This window comes from Pristis pectinata, chromosome 9, assembly GCF_009764475.1.
Source record: "Pristis pectinata isolate sPriPec2 chromosome 9, sPriPec2.1.pri, whole genome shotgun sequence".
Lineage (NCBI taxonomy): Eukaryota > Metazoa > Chordata > Chondrichthyes > Rhinopristiformes > Pristidae > Pristis > Pristis pectinata.
In genome coordinates, this window is record NC_067413.1 from 18,027,899 (window position 1) to 18,047,623 (window position 19,725).

At 41.2% G+C, this 19,725-nt stretch overlaps 1 protein-coding gene across 4 annotated transcripts in view; it reads right to left on the reverse strand.

Annotated features, from left to right (window-relative positions):
- Nucleotides 1-19,725, reverse strand: part of tsnare1 (T-SNARE Domain Containing 1) — a 650,834-nt gene that overhangs the window by 532,335 nt on the left and 98,774 nt on the right. For all 4 annotated transcript variants that reach the window (XM_052023541.1, XM_052023540.1, XM_052023538.1 and 1 more), the window contains exon 2: nucleotides 330-460. In XM_052023541.1, the coding sequence (XP_051879501.1) occupies nucleotides 330-414 (85 nt within the window). In that variant the 5' untranslated portion in view covers nucleotides 415-460. The remainder of the gene's footprint in view (nucleotides 1-329; nucleotides 461-19,725) is intronic.

The following is a 19,725-nucleotide window of genomic DNA, read 5'->3' on the forward strand; positions in this document are numbered from 1 at the left end:
AGATGTAAATAAGAATTGTGCAAGAACAATCCTTTTAAATATAAAAGTGCAACCTTAAGCAGGAACAATTAATGTGAGAAAAGCAGTGATATTTCTCTGATGTAATGCTCCCTGGCAAAGTCAGTGTGTCCGATGTAGGGCAGTTCAGCTTTGAACTTGCTTCAAGGTTGAATGGACAGAATATTCTGATTGCAGAAGAAATGACAACCTTGCCAGTATTTCAGACACTGTGCACAAGCAGTAAATGCATTCTAAATTAGTGGTCTGATTGTCAACCAGAAAAGGGTCCATGAAACATTCTAGGAAGGTTATCAAGCAGTAAGCCTTACCTAAAGGTTGATATCCTTGTCTGGAAGGGCCTCCAAACGGATTCCGTCCACTGAAGCTGCTACCGTCAACAGCCCCATACGACATTTTTACTGATTAAATGTTTGTCTGGAAAGGACGTCTCTGAGAACAGCTGGAAAAAAGAATAGGTCAATAGAGACCATTAGTTTCATTCAAAATGACCTTCTTAGAATCATAACATTATTAAGGAGCTGAAGGAAGCCATTCAGCCCATTGATTCTATGCCAGCTCCCTACATACCAATCTATTCCATCCCATAGCTCTGCTCTTTCTCTGTAACCATGCAAATTGACTGCTCCCACAACTCTTGCAGGTAGCAAATTCCCATATCTTTACCACGATGCGGAATAATGCTTCTCCTCACAACACCCATGTATCTTTTGCTCTCCACTTTAAAATCATATCCTGGGACTGTGAAACGTCTGCCAAAGGGAGTATATTCTCCCATCTGACCATTTAAATGAAAGCCCTCAAATGAAACAGACTACACATATGGAAAGAGAAAAACTGAGCCAAGATCACATATGGATGATACGCAGAAATGGCCAGTTCTGATACAGACAGAAAAAAAAAGTGTAAGTTATCTAAAGTTAGAGAATTCAATATTGAGTGCAGAAGGCTGTAAACATGCCCATAAGCATTGTTCCCCAAGCTTGCATTAAGCCTCATTATAATAGTGCAGGAGGCCACAGACAGAATGGTTAGAGTGGGACTGGGATCGTGAATTACAGTGGCAAGTAACCAGAAGCTCAGGGTCACTCCTGCAGGCTGAACACAAGTGCTCTGCAAAGTGATTACCCAATCTGCATTTGGTTTCTCCAATGTCGAGGATCCCACATTATGGTCACTGAAGTTGTTCACAGAATTCAGTGTTCACAATGTGATCTCCTGGTCTCAAATTGAATGAAGAGGACACTGAGCTTGTTTTATCACAATTAGACGGCATAACAGAAATCAGCAGGATTGGCATCCTAGAGCCAATCCTAGTAATTAAACCTCTATCCTAGTAATTAAAGTTAAGGAGGTCTTTTTGTCACCCATCTATTTAATGAAGATGGAGAAAATAAACTTGAATTAACTGTATTAATCACTAATCCACTGAGATTCAGGTGCAAAAGTAAATGACAACTCTTAAGTATTTTTAGTCTTCACCTGTTTTAAATGCAATTATACCCCCTATGGTAAAGAAAGATGAGTTTGGTGTCCTATGAATGGACAGGGATAAAATAAACATATGTCTAACATGAACATAACTAGCCACAGTTACAGCTCTGCAGGTCACCACATCCTGTTTGACCTTGGAGTTCTGAATGCCAATATCAGATACCAAAATAAAAGGAGTCCTTTTCTCCAGTGCCAGCACCACTCAGCTTCAGATATTCATAAAACATTGTGATAACTGCTGCTCACTTCTGAAGTATGAAAGGCTGTAAAAAAAAAGCTTAGATTAGAGGAACTAAGAAAATCAATCACATCACTTCATCCTTGAAAACCTGAAGTGAAGCAAGATGTGTTACTGGGCTCAGCAACCTGCCATACAATAGCCAAGCTCAATGACACTACAATAAATGTCAGCATAGAGAGGTATTTAACTAATCACGTATAACAAAGCTTTGTAAGAGCAGAGGTCATGGCCCTAGAGCATCAAGTTTGTTCCTCTCTCCACAGATGCTACCTGACCTCCTGAGTCTTTCTAATATTTTTTGGTTTTATTTCGGAAAAGCATACATTTTTTAAAGCCTTAAATTCACTTTAAAGCTCATGGTGCAGCAAGCATAAACTTTGATAGTATAAAATCAGCCCTTATATATCCAATGTATTCACACAAGGGCCTCAGAGCACATTTGATGCAAGCTGTCATTTTACTTTACTTTGAAATTTAATCGCACTTCACAATAGTGCTACCCCACCAACAAAACTGGACGATAAAAGGAAAAACTTAAATTGGTAGACAAGAATTTTAAAACAACTAGCTCTTATCTCCATGGAGAGCATGATCCATCAGGCATGACCAAACTGTAGCCAAAAGGAAGCAAAGACACGAAGAGGAGCCAAAGGAATGGGAAGCTCCAGCCATGACACAATGCCAGATAAACTTATTCAATGAGCAATACAATGGGCGACAGGAGGGGAGAACATGGATTGACCAGTCTGACTGAGGAATCAAAGCTCCACTTCATCGTTCCCACTAAACAGCTTCTATCCCGCTGTTACAAGGTTATTGAACAGTTCCCTGGTACGATAAGGACTCTTAACCTCACAATCTACCTCTTTATGACCTTGCACCTTATTGTCTACCTGCACTTTCTCTGTAGCTGTTACAATTTATTCTATATTATTGTTTTACCTCTTACCACCTCAATGCACTGTGTAATGATTTGATCTAAATGAACTGCATGCAAGACAAGTTTTTCACTGCACTTCAGTACATGTAACAATAATAAACCAAGTCCAATTCCAGATGTATTTCTTTCCCAACAGCCAGGTAATTTACCAGGTATCCTTTCACTTTAACAGGATTTAGTGCAAACTTTAAAATGAGATCAATCTTCCTGTAGAAAAACTATTAGTCAATTTAGCCTTGTAGAAAGGCCCACATTTAGTTTTGGCATGCCTTGGAAAGGGACAATTGAAATAAGGAATACAATTTCTCCCACCCCACCCCCCACCCACACACACAACCGCACCATCCCCTCCATTCATGCAGATGAATGTTAGGGAGGCCAAGTCATTTGCCTGGATCTTGTTGAAGTGGTTGTTTCTTCTGATTCAGTCTGCAAAGCACACTGCATGATAAATCACAGGCAAATTGAATCTTTCTTCCTCATTGGATACCCAGAGAGATGCACTTTGCAGACAATGTCATTGGACAACAATTTGGAACCAGAATCCTGGCAAATAATTCTTCCAACGGCGATGGGTTTGGACATGAGTTGCGGCACAATGCCATTGTCCTGGCCAGTGAGTTTACAAATGGAAGCTACTAAGTACTTGATACAAGGTTGCACTTCTCAAAAATAAAAGCCTGGAAATTGGACCCATTATGCCACATCTAATCTCAGCCTGTCATAAATTGGAACAATAATATGCAACCTATGTTTTTAACTCTCAGTTAAATGAGATGCAAACCCTGCAGCAAGTTGCCTGAGAGATGTGAACTGATGGGTCCACACTAAGGCATTGGTGAGTAGCTTTCTGCATATGCCGGCCTTAGTTTTTAAATGGACTGCAATCTGTGCATCATTTTTGCGTCTTACTGCGTATATTGCATATGTACAGCAAAGAAACCCACTTAGATTTCTGGAGAGTGAAGAGCTCGTACTGCACAGTGTCTTGCGGCCACATGATGCACACGACTTGAACTAGCGTTAAAGACTAATGGGTGTGGGTGGAGAGGGTTGTGGTCACGTATACTAAATGCTTATGTCTTCCCTCCTTTCTGTTTTCCCTCAACTCCATGGCAAGCTTTAATGCTGCTCTATTGTGTGGAGAGTTCTTTAAAATTCCCATGAATCCTCATGGTAAAGACACGGCAGCAGCAGGCTCTGCAGGCAGTTGGTATCAGGAACCACTCAAGTTGTGCCTTAATGCAGGAATCAGCACCCCACTGAATTTTAGAGATAAATGTTCCCAATTTCACGATTTTGGGAGGGGGAGGCAATTGGTCAGCAGGACCTGTTTAGCACCTCAACTAAGTCTGAATCCCAATATCGAGGCAATAGTGCTTCGTTTGAACAATGATCTGTCATGATCATTCTATAATCTGCTGCTCGTCAACAGGTTTCTTCAAGAGAACAGTTCACTTGGTATATCCAGCACTTGTTCTGAGCAAATGTTGTGTCTAATATTAGACCCATTGGTGGGTACCTTGTTGATTTAGTCCCTTCTATGGTGGATGGATGATGAGGCCTCAAACAATCAAAATGTGGAAGTGCTAATGTGCAATCAATTTCACTAGGAAATCTGCAACTCAGTTTTTTCCAATAGCAATGTAAGGAGGTGTGGCATTGTCAGGTATAGGAAAAGTAATATTTTAAAGTTTTAGTCACAGTAAATCACAACTATGGTTGACTTTGGCATATTTTCTATCTCAAAAGGAATAGGCTTGAATTGTATAGACACAGAATTACATTGCTTGAAATCTCTGACGATGGGTTTGGGCCACCATTCATCCCTAGATTATAGATGCCAAGCGGTGGCTGCACGTGTAGTTCTTTAGTAGTGAATTGGAATGGCTTACTGTAAACCGTATGGAAGATGCAGACCCTGGTGAACAAAGCAGCCAAGCACCACACTGCATTAAGAGCAGACTGAAATCCCTGCTGTGTGCGTGGGCTAGAATAAATTGCAACTCATAGCAAGACTTTGAATCACAATAATCTGCATGGAACTCTGAACAGCAGGTCACAAGTACAACACTCAATGTGCATCCCGTCCTGTAAATCTCATGAAGAAGCGAGCAGAGTAGAAAAGCGTTTAAGGTTCTTTTTAAACTGACAAATTACAATGAAGAGCTAAATCCAAGAAAGGAAAGAAATTCTGGTGACAAAAGATAATGTTGAGGTGTCAAGCTTGGAACAGCCCCAATTTTCTTCACTCCATTACTGGCAGCTCTGCATTCAGCTGCCAAGATCCTCAGCTTTGGATTTCTCTGGCTAAACCTTTCCCGTCCTCTGCCTCTCATTCTTTATGTCGTTCCTTAAAATCTCTTTCACAAAGCTTTTGATTACCTGTCTCAATACTTCTTTATGTGGCTCAGTGCCAAATTCAATATGTTGATAATCACTTCTATGAAGTGCCTTGGGACATTTTTGCTGAAATGCATTCCTCCGCAGCTCCCGTTGCAAGTGACGTATGTCAAAGTAAAAAAATTACGGCCTTCTTAAAAATTTATTTGTTCATGGGATATAGACATTATACATTGTTCATTCCTATTTGCCACTGAAGAGGGGTTAAGACATTTTTTGGTCTGGAATTATATTTAGCCAGACTGGGTGTGGACAATGGGTTTCTTTCACTGATGAATATTAGAGAGGCAGACAGCTTTTTACAAAAATCCAATAGTTTTATGGCTTCCAAACTCATAGAATCATGAAATTGTACAGCATGGAAACAGGTCTTTCACCCTAACTCGTCCACACCAACCAAGGTGCTTTCTTGCTAGTCGCATTTGTCTGGATGTTAATATGAGGTTTAAAAGTTTCTTATACCAGATTTACTTTAAATTATGTCAGTTTAAGTCTCCTAACCACCCTGGAATTCAAGCTCATATCGAAGGACCAGATACTAATTCAGTTACTTAACCACAAAGCTACCATATACCTGAACCACTGAGGCTGTACTTTTAATGAATTTGGGTGCTTTACGCTTAACGTAAACACATTTCAAATGGTGAACGTTCAAATTTTAACCCAGCTGGCTTTTGATAAAGCAGGAAAGGCCATTCATATGCACTAGGAATGCATGGTAACATCTACAAGAGCAAAGCAACCAATATTACAAAATTTAATGAAACAAAACAAGGCCTGTGACCGAAAGAGATGGACTGAGATGAGGGGAGCAAAAGAAAGAGAGAAAACAATCAAGGGGTCGCAAGTTAAACTGAACAGAAAGGGAGAAGATTGAAAGAGAGTTAGAAATGAAGGGAGGGTGGAAGCTGAAAGAAAAGTGAGCAAAAAAAGCATCAAAGAACACATCAAATATTTAAAATGTATTGTCAGTATGGCATACCAAAGTCACTATTCCTCCCACTGACTATTGCACCAGCAACAGCTTAATATTTCTCATTTTTCTTTTGGCTCCAATTTGTCTCTGGCTGAAGCTCAGGCAGAACTGGTCACAACTGCAGACACAAGCAGCAGGAAAGCTTCATGTCCCGAGTCCCATCAGTTTCTCAAACATTGAGACAGAGAAGGGGATTATGCAATGAGCCTTATTACATGATTGCAGTGAGGCTGCAGCCAGGAACAGCAGGAGAAACAATGATCAGTTTGGTTCCATGGCTCAGAAAACGTAAGAGGGAAAACATGAGAAGTAATGGTCTTACCAACAAAACAGGGTGAGAAGAAAAAGTACTGCATTTAAAGTAAGGAATATAGAATGTACTTAACACATGTAGGAGAATGATGTGTATTAATTGGATACATCTTTCAATGTATCAGCTCAGGTATGATGAACTGAACATTTTCCACTAATGTGTTATTCTAATATAAAGGAATAGAAATTCTGTTCAGAAACTAAGTATTATGGAATATTACACAAATGAAAACATGGATTTTTTCACATTTATATGATGTGTTAAGTTTTCCACCTGTTATTCCAGAATTAATAATTGTTTTGCTGAAGATCTCTGAACTCCAACTCTGACAAACTTTCACAGACAGAATGTGGATTCAATGAGTATTATAAAACACAAGCACGGGACATTGCCTTGCATAGAATAGCCTTTTGACACACACCCTCAAGATTGAAGATGATTTGTTTCCACTCCCGTTTTGTGTATTCTGAGGCGACTGATGAGGCCAATGTGAGATCCATGGTTACTTCCACAAATGGGTCAGGAGGTGCCTCATGGGATGTGTAGGTGGGTAGCATGAGAGATGGTGTGCTTCATCTGCCATTTACACTGGGCTTCTGAGTACTCTCAAAGCATGGAACAAAGACTCGCAATATAATCCTAAATACTCCTTCTCCACTTTGAGCAGTCAAGAATCAGAGATTCCCAGATATCAGCAGTGATGCAGCACTTCATCAAGGAGCACTTTATCATGAATCTTTTCATCTGTCCACCTGTTAATCTCTTCTCATCACAGAGCTCAGAATGGAGTCTTTGCTTCCAGAGTCTGGCACTGGCCATGTGAACAACGTGGTCTGCCATTGGAGCTGACCAAATGTAATTGAGGCCTCAATGGTTGGGACCTTGGTCTGGGAGAGGACACTGACTTTGTTTCGCTTATCCTTCCAATGGATTTGGAGGATTTTGAGACAACAATTTGGTCTCTTTCTCATGCCTTGAGGTGTGTGCTGTGGATAGTCCAGGTCCTAGAAAGATACAAGGGCACAGGGATCACTGCTGCCCATAGACCATGAGTTTTGTTCCAGGGCTGAGGTCTCGATCTTCAAACATCCTCTTCCTCAAGTGACCCAAAGGCTGTGTGGGTGCACTGAAGGCAGTGGTGAATTTCATCTTTGCGGCCTTCCTTCTCTGAGAGGAGGCCCACATTTTCCAGTGTGTCATCAGAAGCCTTTAATTGTCAGAGGGCAGTGTTACACAGTGGGGGAAGATTGTTCAGGTGTTCAGCGTAAGGCCCGTCCTCTCAGATGTTTCAATATACAAGTCAACGATGGTTTGGAACTTGACCTCTGAGTGTGCCCAAATGCAAGAATTGTCAGGAAATATGGACAGCTGAGTAGCGAAGCCAGGGGCCTGAAAGGTGGACAGGTGAGTGGCCAAAGGCAGGAACGTGGACAGGTATGCGGCTGGACAGATGAGTGGCCACAGCTGAAGGTCCATAAGACAAAGGAGCAGAAGTTGGCCATTCGGCCCATTGAGTCTGCTCTGCCATTCTATCATGAGCTGATCAATTATCCCATTTAGCCCCACTCCCCCGCCTTCTCACCATAACCTTTGATGCCCTGGCTACTCAGATACCTATCAATCTCTCCCTTAAATACACCCAATGACTTTGCCTCCACAGCTGCCCATGGCAACGAATTCCACAGATTCACCACTCTCTGGCTAAAGAAATTTCTCCACATCTCTGTTCTGAATGGGCGCCCTTCAATCCTGAAGTCATGCCCTCTTGTACTAGACTCCCCTACCATGGGAAACAACTTTGCCACATCTACTCTGTCCAGGCCTTTTAACATTCGAGACGTTTCTATAAGGTTCCCCCATCATTCTTCTGAACTCCAAGGGCTGTCAAACGTTCCTTATATGTTAACCCTCTCATTCCTGGAATCATTCTAGTGAATCTTCTCTGAACCCTGTCCAACGTCGGCACATCCTTTCTTAAATAAGGAGCCCAAAACTGCACACAGGCCAGGAATGTGGACATGTATTCAAATCTTAGGTTTTTTTCCATTGCATAAGTGTTTTAAATTCTAAAGAATTAAAAATCAATTAGGATTTTTTTTAATTAAAATATTTTCCAATGTTTATGAATGTCAAGGACCTGTACAGCTCCTCCCCAGCTTACGACCATGCAACTTACGTACAACCCGTACATACAAATGAGCGTTTGGGAGACCGGTGGGATGGATTTGCTGGGTGCTGCGGGGCTGCAGGCATCTCCTGCTGTGAGGGGAACTTGGTTCACGGCCGCATTTCCAACTTGCAAACTGTTCAGGTTACGAACAGTTCTCAGGAACAGAACCCTGCCGTAACCTGGGGAGGACCTGCATCGATAGTCAGTCTTCTGATAATTTTGTTACCTGGTAAGCCTAGGGGCGTGGCTAAGGCAGCTGTCAATGCATTTGGAGGCAACGCTTGACTTTTCAGCAGGGAGGTGCTGTGTTGTGCAGTGCAGGCTTTGCCAGCTCCATGGACCAAGATGGCACTGCAGTTAAGGGAACAGTAAGTGTGGACAGCCCACTGCACATTGAGGCAGCCAGACCAGATCGTCCCACAGACTGGACATGTCCATTGGACTGTGTATTGTGCACCACTGATCTATCCTATTCACTTCAACTAGTCTTCATACCAGGGAGTTCTACATTTTTACCATTTTCTGGGTATATTTCTGGCCACTTTCTATGGTATAGCCAAAATATGACTCGTGCACAAGACCACACAAGGTACAACAGTCTGACCAGAAGTCCACTGTGGTATTTAATGGACTGGAAAATTTACATCAACTGATGCATAATCAGCTAGGAGATTATATTGCAGAAGCTATATCAGAATGCATTTGGTAACATCCATTGTAGAGTTTACTGATTATATTTGTTGGATACATACTTTATTCACAGACAAACAACATTGCTGAAATTCTTCTGACTTCACTTCAAGCAGTAGTTCAGGTATAGGCCTTTATGCTGAGTTTATACAGTCCAGCAGAAGCCGCACAGGGACTCCCTACGTGGCTGACAAGATGAGAACGTATTGCTGACAAATGCCACCCAGAGCTCAAAAGAGCAATGCCACACTCCGATAAGAACTGCCAAGTCATAAAAATGGTCCTGAAATGTTCTGAAAGGTTTTGACAGTTTTCTTATCCCAACTTATCAATGTTCCTGCAACTGGGGGAAGCTTTTGCAGAATGTGCACCCTTGTGTCTGAGTGCATCACTTAAAACCTGCAGAATCTGCTACTCTGCAGAATGGGTAATAATCCTGCCCACATGGAAACGGATTCTGCAAACGTGAAACTGCTGAACTTCCCAGGAAGAGGGTGACAATTCTGGAACAACCTCTGATTGGAGATTTCAGCACAGAAAGCAATTATATTATACCTGTTATTCTGAGCCGCTCGCTGAAGCAATCTACACTGATCCCTTATACCAGCTCATCCCCCTCCATATTCTATTTCAAAAGTTTCCATAACAAGCGTTCTTATTGTCTCAAGTCCCAGAGCCCCTTGCCTGTTGCACAGCATTATCTAATAATGAACTCCATGAACAAATTTATTCTAATTTCCACAATTAATGCTGCTAATACAAATCCTATCCTTTGTTTCTTTTTAAACCAATTACGAAAAATATTTCACTATTTACCTTTTAAACCAGGATTAATTTTTAAAATGTTCTGCTTTCTATCTTTCAAGCATCCCAGATAGTCTTAATACTTGTACACCTTGGAGCATTTGCATTTCACCTTTTCTTGGTATCCCACTCAAAGCACAAGGGCCAAATGGCCTCAGTCTGCACCAGAAGATCTGATGGTTCTAAAGTAATATTTTATGAAGTAAAAACCTTGTACCAAGTAGGGAATGTTCTTAAAGCCACACTACACTGTTTCAAATCACATTCAACACAGCTATGACTGGGCCTCATATTTCAGAGTCCTAGAATCATACAACACAGAAACATGCCCTTCAGCCCACCACATCCATGCTGACCATCAGGTACCCAACTACAGTAATCCTATTTACCAGCACTTGACCTGCAGCCTTTTATGTGTTGGTGATTCAAGTGCTTGTCTAAATACTTATTCCAGATTCCAACCACTTTCTGGATGTAAAGATTCCTCCTCAGACCTCATAAAAGATAATGACTACCTAACCTGGCTCACTCTCTCTTAATTTGACATTAATCCTCAACGGAAGGAGGGACTAAGGTTATATTGATACTTTTATGAAGTCATAGAGTCCTACAGCATGGAAACAAGCCCTTCAGCCCACTGAGTCTATGCCAACCATCAGGCACCCATTTAAAGTAATCCCATTTTATTCTCCTCACATTCCCATCAACTCCTGCCATATTCAACTACTTGCCTATACACTGGCGGCAACGTACAAAGAACCCAGAGAAAACCACACAGTTACAGGGAAAACATGCAGACTCCACACGGACAACACCGGAGGTCAGGGCTGAACTCAAGTCAGTGACTCTGTGAGGCAGCCACTCTATTCGCTGCCCCTCCAGAGGAGACGAGTTTATTTACTTGACGACAATGCTGTCAAGGTCCTCTGGCAGGGAATGAGAAACAAATAGTGATGTGCTTTCAACTAGAATTTAAGCATTGACTTGGTCCCACGGGCCCCTAGACTAACCTTCAAACGACAGTGCCAGCTATTGAAAAGGCTTTTTGTGCAACGAAAAATGATGAGTATACACCAACCCAAAAATAACATGCAAGTCAACAAGTGCAGAAACATCTATAAATCTGATGAGATGAACAGAAATCTGACCTCGGGGGCTCCACACAGATTCCTAAGGGTACCATGGGGACAAAAAAAGTGTCCCAGAGGAGTCGGATAAAAAGCGAAAAGGGAAAGACAACCACACAGCTGCTGTTGGTGGAAGAGCCAAGCAATTGACAAGTGAATGAGCCCTCCTTGAGTTTGGTTTATAACTGTAGAACCTCAGCTATATCGATTCAAATCAATCTGGAAGAGACACCATCCATCTGTTTAAATGGATTTTATAAAGCATGCAAACCACACTCTGAACTCATGAAAAATTGGCTATAATTGCCTGAGCTGACAAGGGAGAGTTCAGAATGCACATCTCTTTCACCTTCATGTGAAGCCGGGGTTAATGGCAATAAACAGTCACCTAAAATTGTCTTTAGTAAACATCACTGCACATGCAGAAGATCCAAAGAGCATAGAACACTTTACGAAAAGGTAAATTAAGGAATCATGTGTCAAAAAACCAGCCTTCTAATTTGCAACGGAGAGATACTTCTAACTAAAGGTATGGGCCCGGATTTTGTGAAAACTCAAAGCAATGTTACTCACTGCCAACCTCAAGGAAAACTGTTCATGAAAGTCTGGTGATATTGGGGGATAGAAATCCCCCTTTCTGACTTTAGCTGCTGTCAGTCATAAATTCCAGCTGATATCTGGCATACACCAAAACTGATGCCAACAAACAGGTCTAGTACACTGAAGAATTCCCACATATAGCATGCAAGGAGGTTAAAAAGCATTTTAATTTGTGGGCAGGATCGTACTTATACTTGGCCAGCGAATTGTTAATAATTCTGCCAGTATGCCTTTCCTGCAGATAAGCACGTTCATAAATTCCACTCCTGCACACTGCATTGAATGTGCTGGAGCTAAGATGCCTGTGCATTTCATCTCTTCCTCCGTGGCAAGAATCATCACTACGTGTAGGTCTAGTTTTACAATGTCCTGAGCTGGGGGACCAGACACTGATGGGTGACACATGCACCATCTGAGGTGTAGTGGCTGCTGACAAACATCTCCACTACATTAAGGCCTTGGCAATACAGAAGTTAAGTGCAACTGTGGGACTGACGTCTGGGCTGTCGAGAGTGCAATTCAAACCGTTGTTGTAAAGAGCACAAACACAGATACGAGATTAAAACTGAACTATCAAACAAAGTTTTTAAGAATGATAAAACCACACATACTTCAAAATCCACTTAATGTCAAAACATTTTTCAGAAGAAATGTCAAACCAAACATGTACAAATTAGGGTAAATTTGCAGCTACAATTTGCTAAGCCTGAGCAGTAATTATGACTTGAAGCACCATTAAAACTCACTTGCACATCATGCAAAGCAAAAATATTTTCAATTTTTTTTATATAACGAGAATTGTTCACATAATCCTTAGGTTCTCATCAGATCTGCTCTCACTGAAGATTATCTGCAGAATGCTAGGATCCAAATGGAAGAGAGTACATTTACGTAGCAGTCCCAGAGACTTACATTGCATAATCCTGAATTACATGAAGGCCACAAGGAATAGGAATTTTCCTTCCAAAATGAACAACTTTCCATTTTCCCACTTTATTTTCCTTTCACCAACCATTTGCCCACTTACCTAACCTACCAATTTCTCTCTATAAACTGTCAATGGCCTCTTCAGTTTGCCTTCCCACCTATTACTGTGTCATCCACAAATCTGGCCAACATGCATTCACGTCCTTCCTCCAAGTCATTAATACAGTATATAATGTAAACAGCTAGCACTGATTCCTGCGGTACCACACTGGTCACAGGTTGCCGAGCACCTTCTGAAAGTATGAAGGAGCCATTGGAATAAACAGTCATATTTGTTTCAGCCCATCGTGTCCATGCCAATCAAAAAAAAGCTTCCCAGCCTAATCTCATTTTCCAGAACTTGGTCCGTAACCCAGAAGGTCTTCGAATACACGTCCAAGTACTTTTCAAATCTGATGAGGGTTTCTTCCTCTACTCTCCTTTCAGGCAGATGCCTACAATGTTCTGAATGAAAATATTTCCTTTATTCCACCCCCCCACCCCCCAATCCTTCCACCAAGTACTTCAAGTCTACAATAAAAACAGAAAATGCTGCAAATGCTCAGCAGGTCAGGCCACATCTGTGGGAAGAGAAACAGAGTTAATATTTATGCAGTTTAATCCGGACAGGTGAAAGATGTTGCAATTTGGGAGGTCAAATGCAAGAAGGAAGTATATGGTAAATGGCAGGACCCTTAGGGGTATTGATGTACAAGGGGATCTTGGGGTGCAAGTCCATAATTCCCTGAAAGTGACAACACAAGTAAAGAGGGTGGTAAAGAAGGCACATGGCATTCTTGCCTTCATCGGTCAGGGTGTTGAGCATAAAAGTCGCAAAGACATTGCAGCTGTATAAAACTTTTGGTTAGGCCATATTTGGAGTACTGTGTCCAGTTCTGGTCGCTGCATTACAGGAAGGGCATAGAGGCTTTGAAGAGGGTGCAGAAGAGGTTCACCAGGATGCTGCCTGGATCAGAGACTATTAATGAAAAGGAGAGGTTGGGTGACCTGGAGTGTCATAGACTGAGGAGCTACCTGATAGAGGTATATAAAATTGTGAGAGGCAAAGATAGGGTAGATAGTTACAGACTTTTTCTCAAGGTGGAAATGTCAAATTCTAGAGGGCATAGCTTTAAGGTGAGGGGGGAAAGTTTAAAGGAGGTGGTAGGTGCCTGGAATGCACTACCAGGGGAGGTGGTGGAAGCAGATCCAACAGCAATGTTTAAGGCACATGAACAGGCAGGGAATGGAGGGACACAGACCACGTGCAGGCAAATGGGATTAGTTTGGATTGGCATCATGGTCAGCACAGACATCGTGGGCTGAAGGGCCTGTTCCTGTGCTGCACTATTCCATGTTCTATGTTCTACATTCTAATAACCCTCCATCACTCAACCTGAAATGTCAACTCTCTCTTCCCACAGATGTGACCTGACCTGCTGAATATAGCCGGTATTTTCTGTTTTCATTTTAGATTTCCAACATCAGCAGTCAGAATCATGCAGCATGAAAACAGACCCTTCAGCCCAACTCATCCATACTGACCAAGTTACTTACCTGAGCTAGTCCCACTTGCCTGCATTTAAGTCCATATCCCTCTGAACCTTTCCTACCCATTTACCTGTCCAAATATCTTTTAAATGTTGTAACTATACCAGCCTCTACCACTTCCTCTGGCAGCTCGTCCCATATATCCATCACCCAGTTTTTTTTTAAATATATATTTACTTACTTCAAATGGAGTTCAATTCAAAGAAGCGCGAGGTGTTGCATTTTGGGAAGACAAATCAGGGTAGGACACTCGCAGTGAATGGCAGGGCCTTGGGAGGTGTTGTAAAACAGAGAGACCTAGGAATACAAGTACATGGGTAGGCAGGGTAGTGAAGAAGGCTTTTGGAATGCTGGCCTTCATCAGTCAGGGCACTAGGTATGGACATTGGGATGTTATTTGCAGTTGTACAAGACATTAGTGAGGCCACATTTGGAATATTGTGTTCAGTTTTAGTCACCCTGCTATAGGAAGGATGCCATTAAGCTGAAAAGAGTGCAGAGGAGATTTACGAGGATGTTGCCAAGACTCGAGGGACTGAGTTCTAGTTGAGCAGGTTGGGACTTTTTTCACTGGAGCGTAGGAGAACGAGGGTGATCTGAGAGAGGTGTATAAAGTCATGAGGGGCACAGATACGGTGAATGCACACAGTCTGTTCCCCAGGATTGGGGAATCAAGAACTAGAGGGCATAGGTTTAAGGTGAGAGGGGAGAGATTTAATAGGAACCCAAGGGGCAACATTTTCACCCAGATAGTGGGCAGAATATTCAATGAGTGGTTCAATCCAGTGGAAGTAGTTGAGCCAGGTACATTAACAACATTTAAAAAGGTACTTGGACAGGTAGATAATCGGAAAAGTTTAGAGGGATATGGGCCAAACACAGGCAAATGGGACTAGCTTAGATAGGAATCTCAGTCGGCATGGACCAGTTGGGCCAAAAGGGCCTGTTTCCCTGCTGTATGATTCTATGACTCAAAATCTATCCTCCCTGGTTTTTGACCCCTCTACTAAAGGAAACAGATCTGTCCATTCCAGTCAATCTGGGACACTCATTATTTTTTTAACATATCTCAGTTAAATCTTCCTTCAGTCTCTCCTGTTCAAAAGTTTTCAGCATTCGCAATATTTTCATAAATCTCCCCTTTCATCACACCCCCTACATTTAAGTCTAAATCATTCATCTGTATTATCGAGTCTTGTGAAGTGCCACAGGTTTATGGCTGTCGGATCCAGTTATTTTCAAATCTGCAGGTTCTTTCAGTCCAAGAATGAGTTGAAAACAACTTGGTGCTTCACAAAGTTTCATTTAAAAATTTAAAACAAAGAAACAGTCACAGAGCACATGGCACCAGCTTTACTACTAGGAGATGACAGAGACAAAGGAACTAAAATGAGCTTGGGGGAGGGGAAGAGAGCAAGAGACAAGAGAGTGATTAACAGAAAAACGACACCTTTTATACCTGAGTTAAGAGGTACCCCTTTGATAACAATAGTCCAATCAGAAAACCTATTAGATACCTGTGGCAAAATCAACCAATTGACCTACACATATCTAGTTCATGACCTACAAATCAACCAAACACATATTGAGCTGATGGACAAACCAATATGCTAAGAAGCGGCCATACCTTGTGCAGCCACTTGAGGTGTATTAAACACTAAAAAATGTTAAAAAATTACTTCAAACAGTCAAATCCAACATTGCTTTCCAGTCACAAAACACCACTGCTTTCTGCCACAGAGACAATTATGGATCTAATTTGCCATTCTCCCTTGGATTCCATGGACTTTTACTGTTTTGACCAGCCTGATATTTGGGGCTTTTTTTTAAAAAAAGACTCACGAAAATCCATTGCTATTGGTAATTGGTTTATTGTTATACGTATCAAGATACATTGAAAAGCTTTTGTTTGCATGCCATCCAGACAGATCCTGCCATACAAGTAAGTCAAAGTAGTAAAAAGAAAATCAGAATATAGAATATAGAAACTGAACTCCTCCCCCTTTTTTTACATCAATACTTCCCAATGTGAAACAAAAAAAAGGTTAGTATGCAGGCACAGCAAGTAGTTGGGAAAGTTGGGCTCTAAATGCACAGTTAATGGAGTATAACAGTAGGGAAATATTGATGTGATTTTACAAGGTGATGGGGAGATATATACAGTGATAGAGTAATATATACAGTTTTGATCTCCATATTGAAAGAAGGATATCTTTGCATTGGAAACTGTGCAGAGAAGATTCACTAGGTTGATTCATGTGATGAAGGGGCTGTCATGTGAAGAAATGTTGAGCAGGTATAATCTTTTCTCAGTGGAAAATGGAAGCATGAGAGGGGTGCTTACTGAAATATAAAATTCTGAATGGGGACTGACAGGGTGAATGCTGAGAGCATGTTCCCACTAATGAGATATCTAGAACTAGAGTGCATGGTTTTCGAATAATGGATCACCCATTTAAGCCAGAAATAAAGAAGAATTTCTTCTCTTAAAGGATAATGGAATACTCCACCCCAAAAAGCTGTAGAGATGAAATTGTTGAATAAAGACATGGTGGTGACAGATAGATATATATACTACAAGGGAGTCGGGGATGTGGAGAGAGAACGTGAAAGTAGTGTTGAAGCCAAAATTGGATCAGTCATGATCTCAGTGAATGGCATAGCAGGATCAAGGGGCCGATTGGCTTATCTGCTCCTATTTCTCATGTTCTTTTAATTTCACTCGTACAATTTTTTATATTTCTCTGTGCTTTCTACTGCATTAAGATCTCACATGGGTTTCCACTTTCTGCCTTTGCCTACCTATATCCATCTGATTTTCTAGGGGACTCTAGTTCTGGCAGCCCCACTCCTATACTTTGTGAGAACATGTTTACCTGAAGCCCTTGGATCTCCTTGAAAGTCTCCCTTTGCTCTGAGACAGACTATAATCACGACAAGGTGGGTGGTAGAATTGGGGATGATGTAGGTGAAATGTAAAAAGGTGGCTGGTAGTCAGCACGGACTCAGTGGGCTGAACGACCTGTTTCCACGCTGGATTTCTCTACAACGCTACGACACTATTTCTAGTTCACTTCTGCATAATCACTATTCAGTTGAATAGAACTGGCCTTATCTCAATTTAAAACTTTCACTGAAAATCAAAAAAACCCTGCATATGCTGGAAATTTGAAATAAAACAGAAAATGCCATAAATTTCTCAGCAGACAGGCATCAGCTGTTGAGAAAGAAACAGCTAGCATTTCAGTTCACCAGAAATTCTACTGGAAGTTTCACTCCTACTTTGTCTTTGTCCTTTTTCATAATTCAGTTAGATTTAGCATAGTTATGATAACTTCCACAGACACTCCTTCATCTCCTAAAACTACATCCAGAATTGCCCTTCACACCATGTTCAAGCTAAGAATCCAGATCCTAAATGAAGCTGTAAAGTCTCTTGGTTTAATGACTGCAAGAATTGCTTTCCAATTGTGTTTCTCAACTATTTTGAGTTTGGTCACTGAATTTTGCCAATACAAGTTCAGGTTTCCACCTTGCCACCGGTAACCCATGCTCACAGCCAATTCACATCAAAAGGCAATAAATAATCCTAAATGCTACATTTCATTATGTCGCTCACTAGCTATTTAATGTGTTTCCTGGCTCAAAATGCACTTCCCCATCCCCTCCCACTCTTTTTAAAACAGTGTTCCAAGTCTAGACATTAATTCTGGAATACTTTGAGACTTGGTGCATTTATTTACAGCACCATTCTATTTGCCTATTTTGCATTCAGTGCAAAAAGGCTTTCTGTATTGCTCTGGACTCATTTAAAAGTTGCATTTCCTTACCATTTTTTATGATCTTAGGATGTCCCAAAATGCTTTACAGCCAATGAAGTACTTCTGAACTATGTTCACTGCTGCAATGCAAGAACTTAAGAAGTAACAGAAGGCCTTAAAGTTGATTAAGCCTGATCCACCATTCAGTCAGATCCTTCATCCCATCTCATTTTGCAATAAGTTCCTCTATCACTTGAAACTCTTTGAGTTTAAAAAATTACTTTTCTCCTTGAATATCCTCTATGATGCAGAGCCTACAGATCTTTGTCACAGAAAATTCCAGAGGATCACAACTTTCTATTGGAGAATTTTTTCCTCAAGTGATCATTTGTTTGCTGAACTGCTTGCTTTTTCTACACGTTTATGTTCCATTTCCATCTGTGCACCAACATTTGCTGATAACCCACCTTTAAAAAAATGTTACTCTCCCCCTTCTAATGCCTCACATTTCCTCTGACTACCTGAAAGCCAAAGTGTGTCAGATAGAGTGTAATTTGTCAATGCACCACTGCAGACTCATTTAATTTGTTTTTCATTGTCAGCAAACATCAACGTTACACTCTGTCCTTTCATCTGAGTCTTTAATATCGAAAGCAAATACCTGAATCTGGTGCCAATCATTGTGGTTTTCTATGAATAATGGCATAATAGAACCAATCTGAAAGTGTCCTCTCTGCTCACTGTCTATTAACAAATGTTTTGTCCAAACTAATATCCTGTCCACAATGCTGTGACCCCTTATTTTCTACATCAATGCTGCCTTACCTGCTCTGCTTGTTACATCCTCAATCACTTTAAAATTGTATTTGTTTTGTCTAGTATGATAAATTTCTCAATGCCAGTACCTCTCCTTAATAAAGACTTCCAATATGTTCTTGTCAAGTGATGTCAGGCTAATTACTGTGGGTCCCTTTTTTCTCTCTCCCTCCTTTGAATACTGTTACTTCCAATCATCTGTGACCAATGCAGAATCAAGGTAAGTACCAATGCGCACAAACAAGTCCTCACAAGCAGCAGTGAAATAACAATAACCAGGTCAACACTTTAGCCTTTGCCTGAGGAGACCAGAAGAAATCTCATACTCTGCATACACCCCAGTTCCTAAAGATAGCCAAAATGGGCTCCCTTATCCAAAAAAATTGGAAAATTACCACATTATTACAGGTGAATTCCTTCAAATTAGCAATGCAATACAGCTGACGGAAAGGGACTTATTCTATTATCTTCCATAGCCCTGCTGATTAAAGCGAGAGAATCAAGAATTCAGAGACCAGAAACTGCAGATACTGGAATATGAAGTAAAAAAAACAAGGTGCTAGAGGAGCTCAGTGGGCTAGGCAGCATCTGCAGAAGCAAATGGACAGTTGATTAATAAATGATCTGTCCATATGAAGATATTGTTCACAATGTTGTCACCCTTTGTTTTCTGTGTCAATGCTCCCTGACCTGCTCTGCTTGTTACATCCTCACACACTTCCTCAAAACACACAAGAAAGCACAGATGCTGGAATCTGGAGCAACAAAAAATTTGCTGGAAGAACTCAGCGGGTCGAGCAGCATCTGTGGGAGGAAAGGAATTGTCGATGGTTCAGGTCGCAGCCCTGCATCAGG